Source organism: Cebidichthys violaceus, unplaced genomic scaffold, assembly GCF_023349555.1.
Source record: "Cebidichthys violaceus isolate CVI_PGR_0920_01 unplaced genomic scaffold, fCebVio1.0.p SCAF_20, whole genome shotgun sequence".
In the NCBI taxonomy this organism is placed as follows: Eukaryota; Metazoa; Chordata; class Actinopteri; order Perciformes; family Stichaeidae; genus Cebidichthys; species Cebidichthys violaceus.
Genome location: NW_027176373.1, coordinates 5,922,929 through 5,948,254, shown reverse-complemented (window position 1 = coordinate 5,948,254; position 25,326 = coordinate 5,922,929). Strand labels below are relative to the sequence as shown.

Sequence of the window (25,326 nt, the reverse complement as noted above, 5' to 3'; positions counted from 1 at the left end):
TATAACTAGGATATCTTTAAGGAAACTGTGGCCAGGAAAAAAATAGGATAGACACAAAATAATGATAAAACATAAACTGAATCTACAATACATGTTTTTAAGTTAAGTACTTGTCTTTTATTTAGACAGCATACAAACTGACAGACAGTAGAGGGACGGTGTTATGGAAGGATTCAGTCTTAGAACATCAGTTCATACTGTTTAAGGCACAGAGGTGTGAACACTTCATCTCTGGACTCACAGCCTATAACATTAATACGATAGTAAACACATAAATTATCAGGATCGATAGAAAAAACACTGTCTACATGTACCTTACATACAAATTTCATGTATGAATAGCATTGAACACAAACAAAGAAGGAGATAATAACGTTGATTAAGTGATATCTATGAATGGAGGAAAAATCAGACAACAAGTTTTAACATCTACTGCATTATAAACTGGTTAAAAACCCCTAACATGGTTCACATATAGTAGTCAGATATACATACAGTAAATGCATCGTTCATATCCAGCCCCAGTAGTTCAGTGATAACAGTCACATGATGAATATATTATATCTCTGACTAGCAGCACAGAGTTTTACTGTATGCACTTTAGATCCCTAAAGTCAAAGTTAGATCTATGTGTTATTCAGTGATGGGGTGATGTCATCATCGGGTCTGTCACATGTATGTGATGTAGTTTTCAGGTATGAGGCCTGTTCTTCCGTTGTACGTCGCCTGAAGCCAACCTGGTTCCACAGATGCGTACACTGCAGACACAAACAACTCAAGTCAAGACAAAGACCTTCATATATGAATTAACCAAGTTACATCTCATATAATGACTCTAAATCAGCAAAACATAAGCATTACATGGAGAATGATCTTCAGATTACATTTAAGGATAAATCTAAATATGTTTTTGAACACCTAGTACCCCATTTAGACCAAAGTCATTTAAATTAGCCGTGTATTAGACCCATGTATCAGATGTCACTATACAAATTACAAATCCAGCTTCAGATCACATGTTAATACCAGGTGTAAATGGGGCCAAAGTTTCCTCAGGAAATGAAACCTGTGATTGTTTTTCCTACCGTTTGAGAACAGCGCCCCCTGAGGAAAACTGAGCTCATGGCTGTGCTCTGCCTCACAGGAGTAAAGAGCTTTTGCATCCCTAGGAGAAAGGGAGATTTAGGAAGTGAGTTAAGGAGGATTTATTTTATCAATATGTTTTACTTGGATTGTGCAGACTTCAATAACTTACTACTGACAAGTGATAGCTTCAGGAATAGAAAAGGATGATCCTCAAACAAGCTCGAAATCAACATACCTTCCTGAGGAACACACGTCTAGTGCTGAGGAGAATACTGAACTCTCACGCTGCGGTAGTCTGACTGATAATCTGTAACACACAAACACAAAATCAGCTCTGCATACAATTCCCAGGATCATTTCAAAAATCACAAATCACAGTTGACAGTCAAAAAAAGTTATCCCTTTGAAGTATTGCCAACCAGCGTGATTCACAGGGATGACTGATCTGTGTTTACATTTTCATGTCAATGGAACTTTTTTTGTGAAATGTTTTGAATTTTTAAAGTTTAAAATTTGACCTTTCCTTACAGTATCACTCACATCAAAATAGTTGTTTTCTCCTGGGATAAACTATCCAATGAGATCTACAAGTCTTTTTCTTCTCTGGGAGCACAGATCAAAGGCTGTGCTGTATGACCAGAGGACCTTAATGTCTGAGATATTCACTCACACTGATCCAGGTCTCTGGTAACCGTTGCTGGATGTGGCGGCAGCAGAGTGTTTCGTAATCAGATCGGAGCCACAGCGGATGTGTGAAGGTTTACGTTTGCGTGTTGCCTCTTGTGGGTCCAGCGACATGAGACTCTGTACCGATCCGTGACAGCTTTTGTAATCTGTGACGGAGACACAAGAAATTAAAACCGAACATAAACAGGGAAGTGACAAATACTTCTCACTGTCAACACACTTGATCCCACAGAGACGTACGCACCCTCAGAAATGTGTAGGGAGGTCAGAGAGGAAGATGTGGAAAGCTGGTAGGGGAATAATGAAGAGGAGGAGGAAGAGGAGGAGGAGGCAGTCATGTAAGTTTTTCTGTGCTGCTGAGAAGGAGAGGTAGTCACTTTGGTTTCTGTGACAGTAGAGGATGCGTTGGAGGCATTTCTTTGATCGACTGAACGAGAGCTCTTCAGAGAGGAGACAGACGACGCTCGCTGAAGAGTTTGACCCTCCCTGAGAGAGGAGGCACGCTCCACTGAAGAGTGCTGGATGGAGGCAGTGGACGAGGAGGCTAAGGAAGGAGATATTGACTCTTTCACAGATGACAAGGAGGCAGTCGAGTTTCCCTTGACAGACAGACTCCTCTCTGTGGAGAGTAAAGATGACGTGGAGGAGAACACAGTGGAAGTCTGCTGGGCCAGAGTGATCTGGGAGGAAGTACTGGGAGAGGAAGGCGTAAGGTGAGGGGAGGCCGTGTTGTCTGTCGGGTGTTTCTGATCCTTCCCGTTTGAGGAGGAGTCGTGGGACGGTGAGCAGGAGGAAGCCGCATGAGGAGACACCGGTGCTGTGGAGGACGACTCGGGTTCGGCAGCAGGAGAGGATGGAGGAGAGGTCTGAGACAAGCCGTTCTTCTCAGAGGAGTGTGAGGACAGAGACTCCTGGCTGCCCATCGGAGTCGTGCTGGGGCTGCTACTGAAGGTGTCACCTGGAGGGAGAAATGGAAACGAGTCACATAATAAACAGACTGAATGACAATGATTAGTCTGTCCCATTGCTATTTTATTAGCCCATTGACTTGTGTATATGTTACAGTCAAGCAGTCAAATCTGAGGGATCAAACTAAGAATCATGTTTTTGATTATTCTCGAATATTTACTTGTTATAAAATATTGGATAATTTTAACTCTTTAGGCATTTAACAATTGCCTAAATGAAACCATCTGATTGGAAATCACTATTTAACTTATACTTGTGACCCTTGTGAAGGGTCACAAGTCAAAAAGCCTGATTATCTAACACTAATAAAAGTGGGTTGTATTTCAGAAGCTTATCATATATATGATGATATAACTCACAGCTGTAACTGTGAAATAAATGTTGTGGAGTAACTATCACGAGTGACAGGATAAAGGAGCTGTCAGCTGCAACTCACTGTCGTTGTCTGCCAGGCAGAGAGCCGGAGGGTAGAGACGGGCCTTCCTCTTTCCAGACGACAGGCAGATAGCCTTGTTCCTCCGAGGAGTCGACCGAGAGGATGGAGGCTGAGGTAACGGCACCGACAGGTCTGGGGCCTCACCAAATATCTGGCAGGAACATATATTTCCTGTTAGATGTGTGTACGTGTGTGTTTGTGTGGATGCATATGTGTGTATTTGTAAGGGTACCTTGTGGTGGTTTTCAATGATAATCTCCACCACAATATTTTGAAACTTGATGTTCATCATGGCAGCCACCGTCTCCTCCTGCGACCTCATCAACGTGGGGCCGAAGATCATTCCCAGGTTGGACACAGTCATCAGGTTCTGGTCACAGTGAGAGGACACCCTGCACACACACACACACACACACACACACACACACACACACACACACACACACACACACACACACACACACACACACACACACATGATGAGCATGTATATTTATCACATATATCGCAAAGACATAAGAGAAAAGGAGTTTAAATAAACCGTAAAAAACAAGAGAACTTTGAATGGGCAAAATATTTCAAAAATCAATTGCAACCCAACTTTCAGTACATTTACCCCCGCTAGCTTAGCTATCAGCATACTTCAATATTAATATATTTTCAATTACAGTTATTTTTGATATCTTTGTATGAGATCTGTGCCGCTACTCAAAGCAGCTAAAGCAAATAAACATTTCTTAAAAGAAATAAAAAGTTTGGAAATCCTTTTCTTATTTTACTCCAAACCAAACTAAACCAATGTTTTATATTGCCATACTTTCAGACAAATCAATCGCCAGACGTCTATGATACGACTTCTTGTCTTGTTTACATGTTTAACAGAATATTGGAAATATGAAGATATCATTGCAAATGCCGACCGGCTAAAAGACTATTGATTGTATAAAACATTTTCAAATATATTTTAAGAAAATAAGATCCTCTCAAAGCAACCAATTGGGCATTTTCAAGGTATTGGACAATGAAAGAACAGTATGTGTTACATACTTGTGAAGGTGGTTGGTTAGGATGTCCAACATAGCTCTGTTTTTTTCTGGTAGTTTGTGTACAAGAGCATGAATTGCTCTCACTCTATACTTCTGGTTGTCATGCTCTGTGAAACAAGTAAAGAGCACAAAGTAAGACATATGATTTTGTGGTGAGAGGGTGACATTATGTGCTTCTGTTTACATGATATACAATGTATGAGGTAGTGAATTCAGTACAAACACTATTTAAATAACAGCAAATTGTGTCTATTACACTCTGTGTTCTTTGTGTTGTAAAAGAGGCAGTAAGGGCTCTCACTTGCAGCCTTGATGAATTCTTTATGCAGTCTGTAGGTCAGTACTGGTTCTGCCAGACACCTGCACACACATAATAAATCATGAATTCATAATTCATGAGAGGTGTTATTAAAAAACTTTGTACTGTATGTTACCTGAAATAATTCTTTAGACCGCTGGTGATGGTCTTGTTGTCCCAGGCATCTGCATCCAGCTGCATGTCAGTGGGAGCTGTGGATGCTAGAGGAACGTAGATAATTAATTATTTATCTGTAGCAATGGATTTTTATTACATGAGCTATTCGCTGTGCTTGAATAAGTCTCCCCCATTCAGATAAATAACACTGTGCAGAGGAAAGCAGGGTGTTTCTTACCAAACACACTCGTCATCAACCGCTGCACTTTGGAGTTGACTCCCCCAGTCCTGTACAATCCCAGGGTGGTAATGCCTACACACACATAACACACAAATATGTTCAACAATTCAACAATGCGAAAAAATAAATAGTGTTTGTGTGCGTGGAGGAGGAATACCTCTTGTTTCAATCAGCTCAATACACTTCTTAACAAAGTTGAACCCTGCTTTGTTGAGAAATGCTGTAAAAAAAACAAAAAAACTTTTTTACCTTAATATCTGATACGTTGCAAGACATACTAATAGATGTTAATAAATATAATCTTTTGAATTAAATTCAAGAACAGCATAAATTGGGATACTTACTCTCCTCCTTTTTACTCAGTAAAGAAGGCAAAGTGTAAATCTGAACAAAGGTGAAAAAAATGTTGATGTATGTGTTAGTGTGAAATTTCAAAAATGATTGGTACTGTATCATTTATATAATTATATATATAGATCTTTTAGAAGTTATTCATACAGGTTCTTTTCCATCCATTGCCTCCATCCACAGCCGCCTGTTTGCCTCAGAGAGTGCTTGCAGGGTGATGACGGCATGTCTGCAGAGAAAGAGATCATTTTATCTCAATGTATTTATCACACAGACAGTCGCATTGCCCACACACAGTCTCTGCGTTATTTTTCCCCGTCTCACCTCTCCACCACCTCGATGTCAAAGCAGAAGCGTTTGTCAATTGAATCTGTCTTCCTTCGGACACAAGAGCGCAGCTTGAACATCTCAGGTGTACCGTTCATCATGCCGTTCTGTGAACAGAGAGATGTGTTTTCAATATTCAATTCACGTGTGGTCTTATTAGGACTCACACACAGTGTGAGCTTTTGATATTGTAGCATTGACACAGTGTTGCTCACTTGGGTGAGGACCATTTTGGTGTTTTTTTCATGTTTTAACATCTCAATAATATATTTCCTACTTTTCAGTTAGCTTCAAAACATCATTTAAATGTACTTACAAAAACTTGACACTAGCTTGAGGTTAGTAGTTCTCAAAGTTGCATGAATAGCTACTTAACACTATACTGCAGTTTGCAGAGAGTTTTGAAAGATTTCTTGATGGTGCTTGTGGGAAGCTGCTAAACAGAATTGTGTTACCTGCTTAGAACTTACAATACCATATGACAAAAATGTAACTCAGGGTTGTATAAGTTGACTTTCGCTGTGGATTTGAATGCTTGTAAATAGGAAAACAAAACATTTAACGTGTGGTTATTCATCTGTGCTACCAGCTCACCTGTCTGCTGGCTGGTCTGGCCTCTGTGTTGCTCATGGTGAACATCTTGGAGCTTTTTTCATAGGTACAGTAGTATCTGGTCCACACACTGCCCAATGGACCTAAAATACATGACAACCATTCATGCAGGTGCAATTGTGTGTGTTTTAACAGACTAACGTCTTCACTGCATAAGTGAGAGAGAGACTGAGAAACAAGAAAATGTGATTTTTGTGTTTTGTGTGTGCTCACGTTTCTCCTGTATATACAGATATCCCTCCATGGTAAAGCAACTGGGGGCTTTGAAGTCTTCTTCTGCAGACCGGATCCTCTTCATCAGCCTCTCAACCTCAGCACGCGTACTTTCAAAGTTATTGCGAGCCTTTTCAACATAAATTACAAACTGCATTGAAAGATGGTTTGCGAACATATTTATATGAAACATAAAATCTTTGAAAGAGTTTGAACATAATGGATTCAGGACTGCATAATAAGCTTCTGGTCAGTTTAAGTAGTTTCAACATGCAAGGAGTACTAGGGGTGTAAGGTTTGGTTTACAGGTTTTCAGTAAACATACACACTTACATTCTGCAGGTTGAACTGAAGCTGCTGCTTGTAGGGTTCAAATTCACTGGCCAGCTCATAACCCTCATGGTAGAACGTAAACAAACCCTGCAGGAAGGCTAATAACTGAAGATCAGAGGGAGAAAGCCGCAGGAAAAATGTTAGCTGGGGGCTTGGGAGTGTTGAGTACAAGGAGGGGATTACAAAAGTATGATTGTCTGTCATCTGCTCAATCAATCGAGATTGCTATAGGAGAAAAAAAACTACACAACAAAGAGTTTCCCTCTCTGTCAGGCAGAAGCGATCTCCATGCAGGAAGTGCTTCTACAGTAACAGGAAGTGGGCTTTACTGATATCTATCATTAAAACGTTTTTATCATCGGCCAAACAGTGTGTGTAATCTGTGTTTTTCAGAACCTGGCATAGCTGTGTTTCCATAATCATGTCTGCATGCACACTCACTATTACTGATACTGTATTTTTGGCTGCAATATGACTTCATGTTTACCTCATTGTTTACATGCAGCATATAATAGACGTATCGGTCATATTTTCCTGTGGTGAAACATTGTTTATCGGTGACTGTGTTTACCCTCCACTGGTCAGAGCTGTGAAGACCCAGCAGCACGGTTCATTTGTGCTAAAGTTGCATATAAGCATGATCATAACGTATGTAAGTGATCTCACCGGCTCCACAAATTCAAACTTCTTTCTCTCCTGCACTTCTTGGATCTTGAAGACATACTGCAGCGACGCATCATAAAAAACCTGCCTGTCCTTACTCATCTGTGAATCGGCCTACAACAGAAACAAAAACAACACCCATATAGTTATTTTTGTTACCAAACACGTTGGAGGAACTGTACGTTTTTAGAAGTCCAACGATTTACCTCATGTAGCTGTGATTCCTTCTTTTTGGAGGACACGCTGAGGTGTTTCTCCAGAACAGAGTAGTACCTTTCTGTCTCCTTGTCAAACTGCTTCTTTCCCTCCTAAAGAAGACAGGGGTGTAGACAGGACATGAGCAATACATAAAATCTGTTCATAAAGGTCTTTAAATTCACTTTCATACACAAAACTGAATTTCACACTTGATTATATATGTCACTTTCAACAGTCCTCTACGTCTCATTCACGAGAAGGACTAGAATTTTTCAATACAAGTGCAAACAGGATTATGATACTTTAAAAAACTTTTTTGTGCATTAATTCCTCAAATGCATTAGTATTTATTGTTTTTGGAACACATGCAGCCATACAAGAACTTAATAATTAAATTAAACTAAATTAAGAAATTTGAAAAGAAATAGGAATTCTGAACAACTAGGGAACATATTATTCAAATCATGAAATAACTGATCAAACAAATATGTAAATACCACATGAAAGTACTTGACAGTCTAACCAGTCCAACTAGCTAATGAGTAAATAAATAAAAACAACAAGACTAACAGTCTACAGCCATGTATTTAGCAGAGCGGTACTTTGAGCTAAATGCTAATATCGATAACATACTCACAATGTCAATGCTAACATGATTATGTTAAGCGGGTCCATGAATGTTTGATCCATATTTCATGCCAATTGTTGTCAAGATATTTCAGGCAGGACGACAGTGGCTCAACATACCAAAATGACAAAAATCAGTGAGGCCACAGTAAGGTTGCTACCATTAATAATCTAAATGAAGAGACACTGCCAACATATTTCGAACAACAGCTGCAGCTCCACATGTCCAACCACTGTTTCTGGCTCAACGACATCAGTTTGAGGTTGTGCTGCTCACACACTCCTGCCACATTCTACAGGCTGCGGAAACACTTCGATCAACACAGAGAAATGAGTTGTGATTTCACTTTCAGGGTTAGTCAGAGCTGCGACCAGTTCTACTTTCTGAAACCCCGTCTACTGCATGCCACTGCTATCTTTTTTTTTTGTCTGAGAGAGAGCAGAGAAAAAACAAATTAAATAAACTGAATTATAAGACTTGAGACAGCTGCTGAAACCAGACACCAGACTCACTTTGTGTTTATACTGTCTCACTGAGTTCAACTATCTCTCTGTCTGTGACGCGCTCTCTGTCTCCCCCCCAGCGTCCGTTCCCATGACCTTGTTACTGACACTGGACCGTGTTCCATCGTTTGTCCGAACAAATTGGATTCTCTGACCACTGACTGGGAGACTGACTGGGACCAGACCAGAGCAGGAGGATCTGTGTTCATCACCTTCAGAGTTGGATAACTAACGAGCACAGCCTGCTTATTGAACTTAGCTTCACATATTGGCCTTTTTAAAACCTCAGCAGATACTGTGTGAAGTTTTGAATACCACCTGTGAGTAAGAGCAAAAGTGAACTGGTTCAGTTACTTTGTGTTAATAATCTAATCAGCTTTTGTTAGCCTTCGTTCTAACAACAGCAGAAGTACCTTAACTGCCCCAATCTGCTCCTTACGAAATCTCTCGAGCGGTGAGATCAACACGTCATCGGCATTCTGGATCTGAGTGAGGAAAAACACAGTCAGCTCAGTGTGTCATAACAGTAAATACTAATAGAGACCGGCAAAACAGTGATGACTTCAGTGTCACTTTTGGGACGATATTGTGCTTAAGAAACAAATGTCTTGACATTTCTGCTTCATTTGAAAGTAGATGTCGACATAGACCACTGAGAAAAAGGTCAAATTCAATCCTACAACTTAGAATCTCTGTGCTGCATTTATGGGAATTAGAAGTATTTCAAATCAAGATATCAATATGATGTTAAAGATGCATAATACAAGATTAGGAGGATTTCAATTGCCTCTGAACGGCTCTCAACATGGTGACACCTGAGCCGGAGAGCTGCTTCATTCTCGGCTCAGGTAGACATTAATCCACTGTATCTTTACATAGCAAATAGTTGTTTGACGCTATATTAACACTCTGAATGTCTTACATTGCTCCTTCAATGTATCACAAACTTTACAGATATGTTGTATGTAAATATTTGTGCTAGGGAAAAGAGTTCAAACTGAAACCACCACTCTCAGGATTTCATTTTCTCTTGATTAATATATATCGCACATGATTTATTTACTTACTGGGTACTTTCCAAAAATATCATAGCAACACCCTGCCCAAACCTCAGTTACAGTCAGTTTATGAGCGGCTTATTATCTGACATTATGAGCATGATCATTGAGCATTTGATGGACTTTGCTCAAGATTATTATCCAAGTCACAGAAAGTCATGCTGAGGCTTTGACTGCATTCAGGCACGGTGTTGACATCCTAGCAATGACAATGCTAACATGCTGATGCAAAGAAGGTATCATGTTTACCAGATCCAGATGTTCAGATTCAATATGCTTTATTGGCATGAATGTAACAAGGACAATGTTGCCAAAGCATCAAGTAATAATGAGGTTATAAAGAAAAAAGAACAAGGTAAAATTCATAAAATTAAGAAATTAGCAGATAACTATTAGTTTAACATGTTAGCATGCTAATATTTGCTAATTAGCACTAGACACAAACAACAGTTGAGGCTGATGGGGATGTCATTATTAAAGCAAATATTTACTTATAAACCTAAAGGCAAGATGATGGTGCTAAATCAAAATCCAGGGGTTCACAACACAACAACACATTCTCTGGTAATGACGAATGTATGAATATAATTCCATCTGATCACACATGCAAATTTCACCAGAAAACCTCATATTTTCGCATCGTTCCGTACAGTATGTATGAGAAACTCGTGGCTGATGTTGAGACATGAGCTGAGCAGTAAGGAAGGCTACAGTGCTGTTATCAGAGCTCTGGTGTTTATACAAAGTCTCGGACCTCTTTAGTCATGAGTCTAAAGTCACTGTCACGTCTTGCTTTGTTCTGTCTGGTTGATTTAAGCAGTAGACTCTAAATAGCTTCCCAGCCCTGCATCATGACTTCACTTTCACTTCACTTTAGTTTCGTACCAGGCCAGTACCCCGAAGAAAGGTCTCCTTTCTTTGTATGGTTTCCTTTTTCACCACATTACAATAAGTAGGATGAAACTGAACACTAAGAGACTGAAAGGAACGTAATAACAGTCCTTTCAGGTTGAACAAGTAGGTATTTCAGAGGAACCCATTCGCTGGAATTGCCCTTTTACTCAATAATGATGGTATTAGTAGAGTTTTCAGACCTATCTGCAGCATACAATTTAAAGCATACAATTAAATTGCACACAAACACACACGCACGCACGCACGCACGCACACACACACACACACACACACACACACACACACACACACACACACACGCACAGGACCCTTTTATGGACTTTCCCAGGCAGTCAGGCCTCTGCTCACGGTCTCACAGGGGAATTGGCAGAATAGGTTCCACATGGTTCTTCTGTAACCAGACCATGCACACAGCCAAGTCACACACACACACACACACACACACACACACACACACACACACACACACACACACACAGAGGGCTTTGCATAAGGTAACGTACTATGCACATACATTGCACATGCGCAGAGGTTTGCCTGCACACAGACTGTGCCAGACTCCAATCACTCCCACACAAAGCCTTCTGGTTGATGGAGGGTCTGTAAGTCAAAGATGTTTTCCCGAATCGCCATGGAGCACACACTGCCGCTGGCACAAAGTCCACAGCAAATGTGTCACTCAGACTTGTGTGAAAACCAGATTCGGACAAGAGGCTTGAGGAAGTCAGAGTGGTGCACCAAGTGAAGATGCCTAACAATGACTGTCACTTTCAAACTTTAAATCCTGGAAACTATTCGTACTGACTTTGGTGAAAACAATTTGATTTAGAAGGGGCTTTTGGTCTAATGGTGTATTCAGATCAGCGCTGGCATTGAGACAAAGACTGTATAGAAGAATTGGACGAAGACACCTTGACGCTAAGTACAACCTAAAGCGGAATGAGGCAACCAAAATGGTTACAATTAACTTTCATGAACTGAAAACATACTTCTGAAAGTGTTAAAGTTGTGAGATGAAAAAGCGGATGTGACCTGTCAATCACAAGGTAGCCACACCAGAAAGCATACTCTGCTTTATCGTCTATTTGACTCTAAATGGGAACATAATTTACGAAATGAACATCACGCTGTATTGAAGAAGACTTGAAACGTGTGATTGGGATCATAAACTCATGTTTACAATGTTTACTGAGGAAATAAATCATGTAAGAAGTAGGGTCATTTTCTCATAGGCTTCTACACAATCAGACTTTTTTTGCAACCAGAAGAGTTGCCCTGTGCTGGCAATTAGAAAGAATGCAAGTGTAAGGCACTTTGGCATTGGCTTCACTTTTCAGACCCCGAGAAACTGCAACACAAGATGCCTTGAAGTTAAACCAAGAGAAACTTTTCTGTATAATTTCTTTCTAAAGCCTTTCAGAAGTCTGTTGTTTCCAGTCCTGAACAAATATATATGAATCACAACCATTTTATTGATGTAGAGAAGGATGCCGTACAAAGACAAAGACAAGTCTAAAAATGTCAAAAATGAATAGAACGAAATCTTTTGCAGATATCCATTCAAAGTTGTTGGTGGATTGTTTTTCAAATAAGTATTTCAACAGAAAAAAAGGTTACACTTCTAAATCTCATTAATTAATAAGCAATAATAAACAAAGCTTTACATTGTATAAAGTACAATGGAACTCATACATAGACTTAGTTGACCTATTTACTGTTTACCACTCACCCTTCATGTAAAATGGCCTCTTTTCGAGGTCACATGGGTAACAGAATGTCCTTAATTTTGAAACATTCCTTACTTTACTCATTTAAAAAAAAAATGTACAACATAAACCTTCATTCACTCTCTCTTTCTCACACACACACACACACACACACACACACACACACACACACACACACACACACACACACACACACACACACACACACACACACACACACAAACCTTCTTACCAGTCGTTTTCTCTCCTCTTCCATGGTGCTCAACAGCTGAGAGAACTCCTTTAAGGACTGAGCTGCAAAAGAAATGTTAGACCTCAAATGTTTATCATATTTGATATATTTTGCAGTCTCAACCTCTTGTTTTCTAAATCATCTTACCTATACTGATTTCATCATCAGTCTCAGCGTCTCCAATACATTCAAACTGAAACTCCTGCAGAGACTGAGAGAACCGTTGAACAGCAAGAGAAAGACCTGTGAAAAGCAGAAAGTTCATTCAGTCATTTAAAGCAAATAATTGTATTATTGCCATAACTAATAAAATCGCATGCTCCCATTCTCCTACAGGCTACACGCAGCATCACTTATTCCTACCTGTAGTAAACTATTAATGTAGTTTCCTACAGGACTCTTGCATATCATCCACTGTCAAGACATGGGTGTCAAACTCTGTAAACAAATGGTTTCACCCTGCAACAAACTCTGTTTACGTGTCCAAACCACACTTTAATAATAGAGTTTAATAACCCTTTTATTCTCTGACATGCACGTATACTTGGCACCACAAGGCTGCATTCTCTCACTCACACATCTTTAACATGCCAGCCAATGTAAGGCACTATTTTAATCATACCACTACATTATACACTGATAATAAAACCATTAAAATGTCATTTACGTGCAGTTTATAGCAGATTACTGCCTGGAGATCAGAAAAAAAGAACTGTGGTCAAGTTCAATGCATGAAAAACAAAAGCACAGTAAACTTTTGTATTCTATGCTGGAAACCTAAATTGCGTTGTTTACATATTGTTATTCAAAAGCACAAGATGTGGACCAAAGGGCTGTAAAAGGTCTGTTTACATCAGTGCTGTTTGTAGAAACGGTGGAAAAAATCTGGGCAGTAACTTTGATTGTCAGTTTGAAGACAGAAACGTTTGTTCTTATTTTAATGTATTGTGTTAATATCATTTTGTGGTGGCTCTGGTGGTTGTGGTGGCAGTTATTCTGCACACAATTTGACCTGTTAATGTAAACAATGCAGTGATCAGGTTGTTTCAACCCTAAGGTGGTCACAGAACAGCCAAACACAACCAGCATGGTGTGTGTGTGTGTGTGTGTGTGTGTGTGTGTGTGTGTGTGTGTGTGTGTGTGTGTGTGTGTGTGTGTGTGCGCGTGTGTGAGTCTGGCAGGCAGCAGCAATGTTCACACCAATGACCTCAACCAGCAAGAAGCCGCAGGGCTGCTACAAAGCGTAGGTGTGTTTGAGCTTAAACCGGAGGGGATCAAAAGAAACCGCCAACAAATGGGAGGTGCCCGCGTTTTGAAAGTCTTCATTAGCTGATGACAAATGAATATGACAATATGACTAATAAAATTCTTATGCTACTTTGCGAGACGGGGTACTCAAGATCAGGTCCCAAAGTAGCAAACTCTTTAGGGACCTTATAACGTCAGTTAACTCGAGGGCTGAAACCCTCAATCAATTAATGGATTACATGATTTAAAGAATATGAACCGTCAACAAGTTTGATGATTTATTAATCATTCAGGTAATTTATAAAGGATTAAAAACGTTTGTCTGTTTAACACAATTGTGTTGACGACTATGTTAGAGTTTTGTACTGTAAGTCAGACACAACAAGCAATCTGAGGATGTCAAACGTCATTAAAAAAGAAACATTTGTACTTTTTATGTTACTAAAGTGGCAGAAGACATAATAAATCCAGTAACAGCAAATAGAAACATTCACTGATTATTTTACTCATCTCTATGGTTAACAAACTGTATAAATAGCATATAAAACCAGACTAGGACACATAAAGTCTAAGCTATGGTACAATAAGTAAAACATCTATTATTGCATGACGGTATCGACACAATAGCTCGTACATAATACCATAATACCTAACTGCTCATACCACCAAAATAAAAAGCAAAGTATTAGCTTTTATCTATTAAAGTCTAATGCAACGTTAGTCTGAACTCACTACTCTGGCTCTGTTTGAATTGATGGCCTTGGGTTGCTCTGCAGAACGTACCAGTACTAAACGTACCGTAACACGCACACACTTCTACCACCCAAAACAAGATGTTAACCATCGTGTACTTACTTCTAAGCGCAGAAACGAGCATGTTTCCATCTTTGATGAGGTCTTTTATAAACCTGTTGGTGCGCTCCAGCTCGATCTCATGGCACTGCAGCCGCTCTCTGAACTCCGGACTGTCCAGGAAAGAGTCACTAAACTCCAGCGTCGGCAGACCCATATCGATAAATGAATGCACAATACTAACTATTAGATAACGTGTAAGTAAGACACGTTAACCGTGCCCGTGGTGAGATCTACGAGAGAAACCAGTGGTTTCAATGGGCTCGGAGGAAAAATTGGTCAGAAGTTTCTTCCAGCTCTTTTTTTTTCATGCCTTTCCTACTTTTTTCCCCTCACAACTTCCGGACACTAAAACACAACAGAGTCTTTGAGAGAGCGAGCTCTAACTCTGCTCCTCACACCGTTTTAATATCAATAAGTTCAAATATAACGGCACTTTGACGTTTTTAGTGGACTTTCCTTTATACAGAAAACAATGCAAGTCGCTGAAAGAAGGCGACAGAGGCTAATGTTAAATGTATCACTGCAGTGGTAAAACGCTGTGCTGCGTAACTCCGTCTACATACGGCTCTAACTGAAGGCTTGTTACTATGGGAACGGGAGACTCCTGGTGGTGGCGCGTGCTGAATACAGTGTGAAGTTTGCGAAATTGTACATAATGTTAATATTATGTATAATTTAACATAATCTCAACTGCATCGGTATACAACAGCAACAATACTACTACTACTACTACTACTACTACTACTACTACTACTACTAATAACAATATAATATAATAAAGATGTAAATAATCTGATAATAGTAAATTTCATAAAAATATAGACAAATAACTATCTAATGCAAGTGATAATTGTTTAAGTGTTTGTATAATTGGTATCTATTGTTTGTTTTCATCTTTTGTATGTGAATGAGATTTGTTTTATTAAAAAATAAGATATGAATCTTGGATAAAGTTAAAAAAACTCCTTCAGTCCACAACACACATAACCTAGCAGTCTATATTAACAATGAAAGTGACTTGCAGGTTTGCAGGAACATTCTGCCCACAGAATACATTAAAAATATATTTGGTAAAACTATTATGTACAAGTATAAAGTTCCCTACTGAGAAGTTACAGGCTAAAACAGGCCCTCTACTGTGAAAGAAATATATTTGGGATTCATGCCAGCTGAACACTGGAAGGCACAGAGCATTGCTGAGTGCCGGCCAAATGCTCCAGGGCAACCAATGAATAGACAACACGTTTTCTGTTTTTGACAGTGTGGTGTGAGTGACTATACACAACTGTAAATGTATTTAATACCATTATACTCACTGTACATCTTACTTGAATCCCTGATGACATGACAGGTGGCCTTGGTAAAAGGCTCAGCTCGGCCCCTCTAGCTTGCTGAGAAGTGTCTCACTTGTTTTGTTGTCCAATTAACTCAGCCCTGCTTCAAAACCTTTCATACTGGACCATGTTTGAGCTCTCTGGTGGTGGCCCAGCTGCTTTTTTGTCTCACTTGGTAACTACTGTATCTGTCACTCATTGGAGAGGAATTTAACACCATGACTACTGCAGTAAACACGCTTTAAGTATCTCTTTGTATTGCCTTACATGCACACAGTACAGAGAAATGTAGACAGTATATGAGGAAACACTGCAGAATTGTACCACAGCTTGAGTTTTTTCTACATGCAAGGTAAGCAACACAGTCACTAACTCTCTTAAGAGCTGTTATAAGACGTTATATTGTTATTTGAAATACATTCAATATGTGATATTTTCAAGGATTGCAACAATGGTTTCTACTTTCTATCACAGTATGTTCTACTACTGAATACATCAAACCTGTGGGCATTTTTTTCAGCATTTGTTGTAGACACCAAAACATTCAGAGCAGCTGGTGGTGACAAGAGCACGGCCACGAGGCAACTGACAAAATGTTTATCAAAAATGCCAATCCACAAAACCCCCGTCGCCACCATGAATTCTTTCTGCATAGTCGACCCTACAGAGGGGAGCCGCCGACAGTGGCAGGTAAAGGTTTACTGCTCCTCAGTCTCAACATCAGAGTTATGTTCTCAAATTACTCATTGCCAACTTAATGGACCCAAACTATTGTGTTTTCATGTGATTTTGTTGTTCAAATATATTGTGGTTCAGGACAGAATAAGTGCTCCTCATAAAGTTTTGCAAATAAATGTAAAGCACACGTTTTACCTTCTCTGGTATGTCCTGACTTCCCCAGGATTTCTCCTCTACCCGGACACTCCCACTAAGATGGAGACCACGTCACGAGAAGCTTTCTGCTTTAGACGAGTCTCACAACAAGATCGAGGCAAAGGTCTGCAGTCTTATCTCAACCGAGAGAGTAAACTCATTTTATCTGTTTTAAGATAAGCCTTGAGTGACTTGTGTATGTGTGGACATAATGTGTTTCACTGCTGAAAATAGCCATGCCAGGCAGTGTGTGGTGTTTGGCGGATATATGTGTGTTTTGGAAAAAGTTTTGGTTGTGTGTGTATGTGTGTGTGTGAGGGCAGAGATTAGAAAATTAGTTTATGAATTCTTTATTTAAAGGTTTAGTCAGCCGTACGTCATGATAATTAAATACTAATAATACAGTTATACTACAAATATAAAAAAGTTTTATGTAAAAATACCTTTTATTATATTGTATTATATATGCAGAAGTAAGAAAAAAAGGATTTTACTGACCTAAATACATTTTTATTAATTGCTAAACATTGCCAGTAACTTACTGGTTGAATTAATGAAAGTGTAGCCTTGAAGATGGCTCTCTCCAGGCTTAACTAAATTTACATAAAATAACATATTAAGGACAGCAGATGCCGTAGACAAACTTTTTGCCTAAATTTTTAATTAGTTAGTTATCCTCATCCTATATAAGGACTAGGTCTAAGGACAGAGGGTCAAATTATGCTTTTTTTTCCAGATGTGTACTCTATATACAGAAGAAAAGAACTGTTTCATGGGATATTTCAATATTATTTGTGAAACTAAACCCTTACCAACGTTATGATTACCCTTCAGGAGCTCATATCGCCCCAAACACACAGCAGGAGTTCCATCGTTCTCATCCCACATCCTCAAGACAAACAGGAAGAGGAAACAGCAGCCGGGACTGTGAACCAGGCGACCGTGATCAGACAGCAGTGACAAATGAACCAGACACGACAGAGATGCAGTCTCAGTATCAGAAGGATTTTCCTCCTCCATCCTCCTGCCGCAGGAGGCGAACACCTGCCCTCCCACAGCCAGACAACATCGGCATCAACCCTGCCTTCAGGTGAGAGCGATTTAGTCACTATCACAGTCTACTACAGCTGAACAGAGAGCAGCTCATCAGTTTCTGTGTGTTTTGGTTCACAGGATCGACTTTGGCACAGTGCAAAGAGAGACTTTCCCTGGTTGGCCCATCATGAATCCCACTTGTGCTGGGAGGCTGAGAACGGCTTCATCCGGACAATTAAACATGAATAAATAAATGGAAAAAGATAGTAATAGCCATAGCTGTCAATAGCTTGCTACAATCATAGTGCACCATAATAAATATGATTTTATAAACTGATGAAAAACATGACAGTTTTGAGGGCTTTTGTGTGTCAAGTGTGTCCTTGCATCAATTCCACAATCTTATCTTTAAACAAAACACTAACATTCACTTACTTACTTACTCATCAATTCAGAAATAATTGGAGTGGAATTGAAATCGGAGGTTTGTGTTTGAGGTGTTGAGTTCTCCTTCTCTAACCATGCACATCCAGTAGTGTGTGTCTGTCTGGAAACATATGCTTTATTCAATATGCTCTCAAGTGCAATCAGATCCTGTAGTTGCTTTGGTTTATTACACCACCAATGACTCAGATCTTTTCTCAGGTTCAGCTTCTTCTCAGGCAACAAGTGATGAATTTCCCAGCAGTAGGGCTGATGAGCTAATGGACTGATGACGTGTCCCGTTACTGGATAAGACTGAATGAACTAATGCTAACACCAGACCTTTAACATTTCATATTGATGACTGCAGACCGACTTGTGGTCAGCTTGAGAGAAAACAATCCACCCAGTGACTCATTACTAAAACATGATCTGCTTCAGTGGGCAGCAGGGATGAAAAACCAAACTATTCAAAGATATAATCGTGTCTTTGTGCGTTCCATTGGCTACCAAAAACAAGAAATAGCTAAGTTAAGGTTAATGTTTTTATGGTAACAAATGGAGTTGCTTTTACAATTCATATTAGAGACCTTTATATGGGTTGAATCGATATTTCTTGCATTACTATTAGACAGCAAACTTTCTAGAAGCAAAGCTGTAAAATAGAGGAAATACATTTATGGCTTCTTTCAAATGCAACCCACAACAACAACAACAGAGGAGGATCTTAGTTATTTTTATCTAAGAACAAGGAAAGTGACACCAGTGTTAAAATCATTTTTGGTTTATTTGGTTTTCTTCCCTGGCTTCTTTACCAAGTATGATGCTCTTAACATCTTTGTAAAAACATGTACGACAGAGAAGCTAAATGAACTGCTCACCTTAGGAAATCTTAATGTGTTGAAATCTTACAGCGTTGAAACACTGTAAGATTTCAACACATTAACTGTGTCAGAAACTGAATCATCGGATTTATGAAGAGAGAAAATGTGTAACAGATTCAATTATATTTACAGGTACTTTGCATATGTATCATACTAATAAAGAAAAGTATAATTAGCTGCATTTTCTTCTTTTAAAACAATGTAAAAACAGTGTATTTTTTAATATGGTGAATTATTAAACTGTTTTTGATGCTCAATCTACACTACAAAAGCATGTGCCTTGTAGTGCAATCTGATGAACATATAACCAGGAAACGTTATATTTGTTATTGAAATGCTCATAGTCCATAGTCCACACCCTGTGTGCACACCACCAGCTCTATAGCACTAACAGGCTATAAAGTCCTCCATATGATGCAGGAAGCTGGTCTGTGGGTCGAAAGGTGAGATCAGTACTAAGGAGTTCAATCCAGTGTCTTAAATGTGGTAGTCATCTCCTGTCCCGGTGCCGGTTCCTGTCTCCCTGTCTGCGGTCATCCCGCTCTCTGTCCCGGTCATCTCTCCTCCCTCTGCTGCCCCACTCGGCCTCTCTGTGTCTGTCCCGGTCCTCCCTGTCTCTCGTCCCCTGTCGATCCCACTCCCTCCCTCCACCACCACCACCACCACCGCCGCCGCCGCCGCCTCCTCCTCCCCGGTCCTGCACCGGACCGACCCCGAGGTTTATGGGTTTGCGGAACGGCCTGTCTCTGCCGCCGAACCGCAGCTGTCCGGACTCTTTCTTCCCCCCCTGTCCGCCGCCGAGCCGCCGGGGAACCCAGCCCTTAAGCGCCCTCTCTTGTTCAAAATCCACAAACACTTCGTGCTGGTCGACCACCAGCTTGTTGGCGTCCCGGCGGGCCCGGACCACAGAGCGCTCCTCCTTGTACTCGATGAAGGCGTACCCTTTGGAGAAGCCCGTGACGATGTCCCGGACCAGCCGCAGCCGCTGGATGTCTCCGTACTTGGAGAACACTTGGTGCAGCTTGTCCTCAGTTGTCAGCGGGTTCAGTCGATACACAAACAGGGTGAGGTGTGGGTCTCCAACAACGCCTTTGTTGGGTTTATAGCGGGCACCCATAGCTCTCCATACCGCCCGGTCATGGGGCTCCACGTCCGTGCCGTCGATGCTGCCGGCTTTCAGCGGGTCGTACACCTTCGCTATCGGGCTCCAGTCCGCCATTGTTATCCACAAAGAAGTCACAAGGGTGGCCTTCTTCAATACACGAGTTTCAGCGACAGTTTCCAGACAGTTAATTCGCTACATTATTCGACGATCGCAACAGACTTACATAGATCCTGTTAGATGTTTAGCCCTTCGAATTTACCCCAACAGCAACTATCCTGTAGTGTGCGCCAATAAATTCTTCCGTAGTGCAACAAGTCTGTCACGCTTTAAAGGGTTCCTGCTTACTCGTTTATTATTTGAGTTACTTTTTATTAGGGTAGTTGATAGAGACCCGCCGTTTCAAAACATGTTTCCTTAATTATAATTGGGCGTAAATAATGACAGATGCACATTTATTTAAAATTCCTGTTAAGTATGCATTTTGAAATAAATCGCTCTTACCGTCCCCAGTTTGCAGTGCTATATATTAATCAGATATGTCAGTAGGTTAAACCTATACTACTTTGCACACATACTTTCATTTGTGTACTTTAAAATATTGGCCCAATCAATATATTACTGACATTTAAACAGCTTTACTATTCATACAAATATTTGATTATTTGAAATGCAATTTCCCTCAGCTGTCCCAACTCAAGATTTGGTCAGCTGTCATGAGATTGATCTTCTGAGATGTGAGCTCAGTAGCAGGTACAAATTTTATCCATAGCACTTTAAGTACTTGTCCATATTGGCTTAAAAGCAATGCACTGAGTTCATTAATGACATTGAAACAGTAGTTTGACAAAACCATCCTCACTAAAGGTCCACTTACTATGAAAACGTATGTTTAAATGTCCTCAGTCAAATACTTAAGTACTTCATTATATACATCATAATATAAAATGACTGAACGTCAACCTCTTGGTCATTTACAAATGTCATTGCTTTATGTGAACACATGTGACAAAGGGACAGTTCTTTACAAAAACATTATTTAATAAAACGGTGAAAAACATCAATTTTGGCTCCACATTGACTCAATTATTACAAAATAATAAAGATCATGTCACTTCACTGCTATGTACAAGTATTTGTATGGTTAACCACTGTTATAGTCTGAAGTCCCCTGTACAGTATCAAACAGCTTTGAAAAATTAACAAAATTGTTCTGTCTATTTCAAAATATGTGTTTTGTTGAGTAGATGTGTCTAATCTGCAGTTTCTTTAACAGCATTGTTTAGATATTCTGTCTAACTCTATGGATGAGCCGTCCTGCTCTTCAACTCCGCTCCTGATCCATGAGTTTCCTGTTGCCATTACATGTCCTCCACGCTCCATTTATAGGCTTCCTCCTGGACTGCCTTTTTATCTGCCATTCGAGAGTAGCGTTTCTGTTCAAAACCATTTGACCTGCAAGACACACACACACACAAATCAAATTCTACTGTTATTTCTGCAATCACACCCTCAACTTCATCTTTGATTTGATGGACCAGACCAGAGCAAATCTCCAATAATATGTCATCATAATTATTGTACGCATACTAAGGGAACAGTATTACTTTTAAAAGAAAAGTATAAACGTTTAGTCCCTCTTTTACAGACACACACAGAAACACAGACACGCACGCGCGCGCGCACACGCACGCACGCACACGCACACGCACACACACACACACACTACCTGTCAACTCCATCCCAGCGATAGCCTGGTAGAAGATTGAAGCGGTTTGGAGGTGGGGGTGGGCCTTTATATCGAGGTTTGTCTGCGAAACAAAATTAAGATGATTTACAGTATAACACATGTGGCAACAACCATTTTGCATCAGTCAACTCAGGAAATAGGTAGACATATTTCACCTTGTGCCGTACTACGGTCCTTTTTCCGTCTGAGCATCGCAGCCATTGGATCTCCCTCCCTTTGTTGCTCTCTCAACATGCGGTCAAGATCCTCATCATCGCAGTGACGTGCCAGAGGCTTCTGGGCTTCATGAACTGCATCCTCAAGTTTCTGCTGATGCATCTGGCCCTGGGCCAACCTATAAACACATGTTGACTTTAAATCGTGGAAACAAATCAGTACACAAAACATTTAAAATCATTGTGTGAGCCAAGCACACTCTGTAGCATTCTCTGATGTGTGAAACTGAATGAATGCACACTTACCCTTTACCCCACTGAGCGTATTTCTCGTCCTTTGCTGCTTTTTCACCAGCTTTTCTTTTCTTTTCTTCTCTCTCAGTTTCCAAATCCCTCTTTTTACCACTCTTGTCTCGGAACACCGTCTGGGCATTGCGGGATTCATCTAGCAATAGCAGGAAAATAGACATAAAATGTCATCTGAATGACGACTGCATCATCCAACTTAAAAGAACAAATCCCAACTACGGCCAAAGACATTTGGAGTAGGCACGGGTCATGTCTAGAATATGAGATGGAAAGTCCTGTGAGCTCTGTAGTCAACAGCTGTGAAGGAAAGGCATCTAAAAAAAAAGGAAAGCCAACCTTCCAGTGGCTTGTTGTGTCTTTCTCTGCGACGGTTCTCCTCCTTCTCCTTCCTTAAAACATCGCCAGAAACCAGACCTGACTTCCCGCCAGAAAGCATCCTCGGACCCTGAGAAGAAAACAGGAAGTACACCGTGGGACTGATCAATTGGATATTGCATAAACACAGCAATTTCAGGCAAATAAGATTTCATCTCACTCTTTGAAGTTCTTTTTGCTCACCTGTGACTGGCCGGGCCTACGAGGTGGTGACAGATCTTCATCAGAGTTCTTTTCACTTCGTGGCCGCCTCCTGGGTGGCGACTGGTCGGAATCAGAGCCCCGTTTTGCTTTTGACTGCCTCCTTGGAGGAGATTGGTCAGAGTCTGAAGCTTCTCCCTTTAGTGGCTTTTTCCGTGGAGGTGACTGGTCTATGTCTGAATCGTGCCTGTTCTGAGCCCTCTTTGCCAGTGGTGACCGTTGAGAATTAGGTGAACGATTTTGAATGGGCTTTCTTCTGGCAGGGGATGAATCTGACAAAGAAATAATGAAGTGTTTATAGAACTAAACACTTGAACAAAAGTAATTTCTCAAGTGGAAGAAGTTGTTAGGCCAGTTGGAATGTAAGGGAATGACATTAAACACACTGACCAGTGTATGCATATACATTGATTTATCATTTAAATTCTTCAGATTAAGAATTTAAATCAATTCATAAGTAAGAGACTTCTCATAAAGATTTTTGTAAAGCAGCTATCAATCAATCAAATGTGATGGACATCAACTAGACAACTTAATAGGTATCTTTCTAATGTATTTCCATGAAGAAATATGGTGATTTACAGCATACCGATGTTGGAAGGTCCTCTGGTTGTTGTTTTCTCATTACCTTCCTCATCTTTACTTTTCCCTGACCGTTGCCTAGGAGGTGACTCGCCTGGAGAGTCATGACGAACTCTCCTAGGGGGGGAAGTGTCTGGAGAGTCATGGCGACTTCTGCTTGATGCCACAGGCTCTGGATGTTGAAGGTTGCTGCCTTCCACATCTTCCATGTCTTCCACATCTTCGTCAGCTATTGGGAGCGGAGACTCAACATTAACGAGCTTGTTCAGACAAAAACAACAACAACAATTTACTACATTGACAAATAGCAATTACCTCCAATTACTTTCCATCTATTGCTAGTTCTGAAGGCTTCCAGCTGTTTCACTTCTTCTGGTCGATCGTCAATCACCTCAGCAATCTAAGCAGACAAACACAAGAGGTGACATTTCAAGAGGAGGGTTTGGCGAATATTTGACAACCATGATAGATTTTTGCCATGCATGGTAGCCATCTCTTAAATACCTCTGACCGTATAAGAAAATTATAGTTAGTGTTGTAAATGAATGAGCAGGTCTGATATTAGCATCAATGACATACCCTGATTTTCCAAAATGTAATATATTTGTATCTAACGTTAACTGTCGACAAAATAAGTGATTTTAAGTAATATTAAAATCGCTGTGATTTTATTTGGATATTTATTACAACCCGTGATAAGAAAATGACATAAATACATGTAACGTTATACAATGAGAGTATTTCATAAGGTGTAACAGTTACAAAGAAGAAGCTAATAACTCCATGTGAATGAATGGGCACTGGCTAGCCAGCTAACGTCAGATCACGTTTTAATTCTCACCACTGGAGCTTCCTCTTCGTCCTCTTCAATCTCATTTTCCTCTATGACCATCTGTTTCCAGTCTATGTCATCGTCGACTATTTTAAGTCTTGAACAAAAGAAGTAAAAGTGAGTTAAGTACACGCACGTTTCATTCATAAACAAGAAGTACGAGCTAGCCTCCTCTGCTAGTTTAACGGCTAACACGCACACACACACACAACCTGCCAGACAACAGTTGGATTAAAACGTTCCCGTCGACTCACCCTTTCTCAGGAACTTTACGACGTTTCTTTTTAAGTTTCCCCTTTGATTTATTGGCATCTTCGTCAGCAGATAAATAACGTTTTAGGTACTCAGCTTTAGATAGCTCTAGTCCTTTACTGCTGGTTGAAGCGGCCATCGTTATGTTGTCGGAAACTACGGTTAGCACCGAGGGTCAAGAATGGAAATTGTAAATGAGACGCTCTGCTAAAGGCGAATAATCTCACTTTAACCTGATTTTAAAAAACACCATCGTGGAATAAATGGGACGTCAAATGGTGACAGCTCCACGGTCATGAAAAGTGAGATTATGTATTAAAATGTCTTTGGGAAAAAATGAATAATGCCCTTCTTGCACAGTTTTACAGCTGTGTCCTACTCGTTGCAGTGCTTATTGATTGATTTGATTAGTTAGTGACTTGATAATTTAACAATAGGGAAAATGCTGCTGAATCAGCATTCACATAAATTAAGAAATT

At 40.2% G+C, this 25,326-nt stretch overlaps 4 protein-coding genes across 5 annotated transcripts; 1 reads left to right on the top strand and 3 right to left on the bottom strand.

Annotated features, from left to right (window-relative positions):
- Nucleotides 1–100: 100 nt before the first annotated feature.
- arhgap42a (Rho GTPase activating protein 42a) lies at nucleotides 101–15,190 on the bottom strand. Its single transcript, XM_068715858.1, has 24 exons — nucleotides 14,741–15,190; nucleotides 12,785–12,880; nucleotides 12,638–12,699; nucleotides 9,119–9,190; nucleotides 7,583–7,684; nucleotides 7,380–7,490; nucleotides 6,714–6,818; nucleotides 6,381–6,510; nucleotides 6,150–6,250; nucleotides 5,553–5,662; nucleotides 5,379–5,457; nucleotides 5,225–5,264; nucleotides 5,038–5,100; nucleotides 4,878–4,952; nucleotides 4,659–4,743; nucleotides 4,526–4,584; nucleotides 4,226–4,331; nucleotides 3,411–3,570; nucleotides 3,179–3,329; nucleotides 2,018–2,731; nucleotides 1,757–1,919; nucleotides 1,322–1,393; nucleotides 1,086–1,165; nucleotides 101–758 (listed from the first exon to the last, which is right to left on the bottom strand). Exons 1-24 carry the CDS (start codon nucleotides 14,892–14,894, stop codon nucleotides 670–672), a joined length of 2,979 nt encoding a protein of 992 aa, XP_068571959.1. The 5' UTR covers nucleotides 14,895–15,190; the 3' UTR covers nucleotides 101–669.
- Nucleotides 15,191–16,337: 1,147 nt separating this feature from the next.
- si:dkeyp-69c1.9 (uncharacterized) lies at nucleotides 16,338–18,240 on the top strand. The gene is made up of 5 exons (XM_068716623.1): nucleotides 16,338–16,426; nucleotides 16,595–16,764; nucleotides 16,976–17,071; nucleotides 17,782–18,037; nucleotides 18,121–18,240. Exons 2-5 carry the CDS (start codon nucleotides 16,668–16,670, stop codon nucleotides 18,233–18,235), a joined length of 564 nt encoding a protein of 187 aa, XP_068572724.1. The 5' UTR covers nucleotides 16,338–16,426; nucleotides 16,595–16,667; the 3' UTR covers nucleotides 18,236–18,240.
- A 933-nt stretch (nucleotides 18,241–19,173) lies between these two features.
- On the bottom strand, nucleotides 19,174–20,711 carry snrnp35 (small nuclear ribonucleoprotein 35 (U11/U12)). The gene has a single exon (XM_068716489.1). The coding sequence runs from the start codon at nucleotides 20,506–20,508 to the stop codon at nucleotides 19,780–19,782; it is 729 nt and encodes a 242-aa protein (XP_068572590.1). The 5' UTR covers nucleotides 20,509–20,711; the 3' UTR covers nucleotides 19,174–19,779.
- A 707-nt stretch (nucleotides 20,712–21,418) lies between these two features.
- Nucleotides 21,419–24,986, bottom strand: bud13 (BUD13 homolog). Of its 2 annotated transcripts, none has more exons than XM_068716487.1 (10): nucleotides 24,850–24,986; nucleotides 24,605–24,692; nucleotides 24,079–24,163; nucleotides 23,771–23,992; nucleotides 23,164–23,453; nucleotides 22,942–23,050; nucleotides 22,603–22,741; nucleotides 22,297–22,475; nucleotides 22,121–22,202; nucleotides 21,419–21,846 (listed from the first exon to the last, which is right to left on the bottom strand). In XM_068716487.1, the coding sequence occupies exons 1-10, from the start codon at nucleotides 24,984–24,986 to the stop codon at nucleotides 21,753–21,755; spliced, it is 1,425 nt and encodes a 474-aa protein (XP_068572588.1). In that variant the 3' UTR covers nucleotides 21,419–21,752. The 2 variants fall into 2 exon arrangements, with proteins under 2 accessions (XP_068572588.1, XP_068572589.1); XM_068716488.1 differs by having other exon boundaries at nucleotides 23,810–23,992.
- Nucleotides 24,987–25,326: the final 340 nt, after the last annotated feature.

What these genes read in the sequence shown, in the direction of transcription:
- arhgap42a (XM_068715858.1), bottom strand. Translation starts at nt 14,894, where the DNA reads ATGGGTCTGCCGACGCTGGAGTTTAGTGACTCTTTCCTGGACAGTCCG. An exon ending in GACATCGAGGTGGTGGAGAG is followed by an intron (nt 5,458 to 5,552) that starts GTGAGACGGGGA and finishes CTTTCTCTGCAG; the next exon opens with ACATGCCGTCATCACCCTGC. An exon ending in GGGGGCGCTGTTCTCAAACG is followed by an intron (nt 759 to 1,085) that starts GTAGGAAAAACA and finishes TTGTGTCTGCAG; the next exon opens with TGTACGCATCTGTGGAACCA.
- si:dkeyp-69c1.9 (XM_068716623.1), top strand. Translation starts at nt 16,668, where the DNA reads ATGTTTATCAAAAATGCCAATCCACAAAACCCCCGTCGCCACCATGAA. An exon ending in GGAGCCGCCGACAGTGGCAG is followed by an intron (nt 16,765 to 16,975) that starts GTAAAGGTTTAC and finishes TGACTTCCCCAG; the next exon opens with GATTTCTCCTCTACCCGGAC. An exon ending in GGCATCAACCCTGCCTTCAG is followed by an intron (nt 18,038 to 18,120) that starts GTGAGAGCGATT and finishes TTTGGTTCACAG; the next exon opens with GATCGACTTTGGCACAGTGC.
- snrnp35 (XM_068716489.1), bottom strand. Translation starts at nt 20,508, where the DNA reads ATGGCGGACTGGAGCCCGATAGCGAAGGTGTACGACCCGCTGAAAGCC.
- bud13 (XM_068716487.1), bottom strand. Translation starts at nt 24,986, where the DNA reads ATGGCCGCTTCAACCAGCAGTAAAGGACTAGAGCTATCTAAAGCTGAG. An exon ending in TAGATGGAAAGTAATTGGAG is followed by an intron (nt 23,993 to 24,078) that starts GTAATTGCTATT and finishes CGCTCCCAATAG; the next exon opens with CTGACGAAGATGTGGAAGAC. An exon ending in CGCTGGGATGGAGTTGACAG is followed by an intron (nt 21,847 to 22,120) that starts GTAGTGTGTGTG and finishes TGTGTCTTGCAG; the next exon opens with GTCAAATGGTTTTGAACAGA.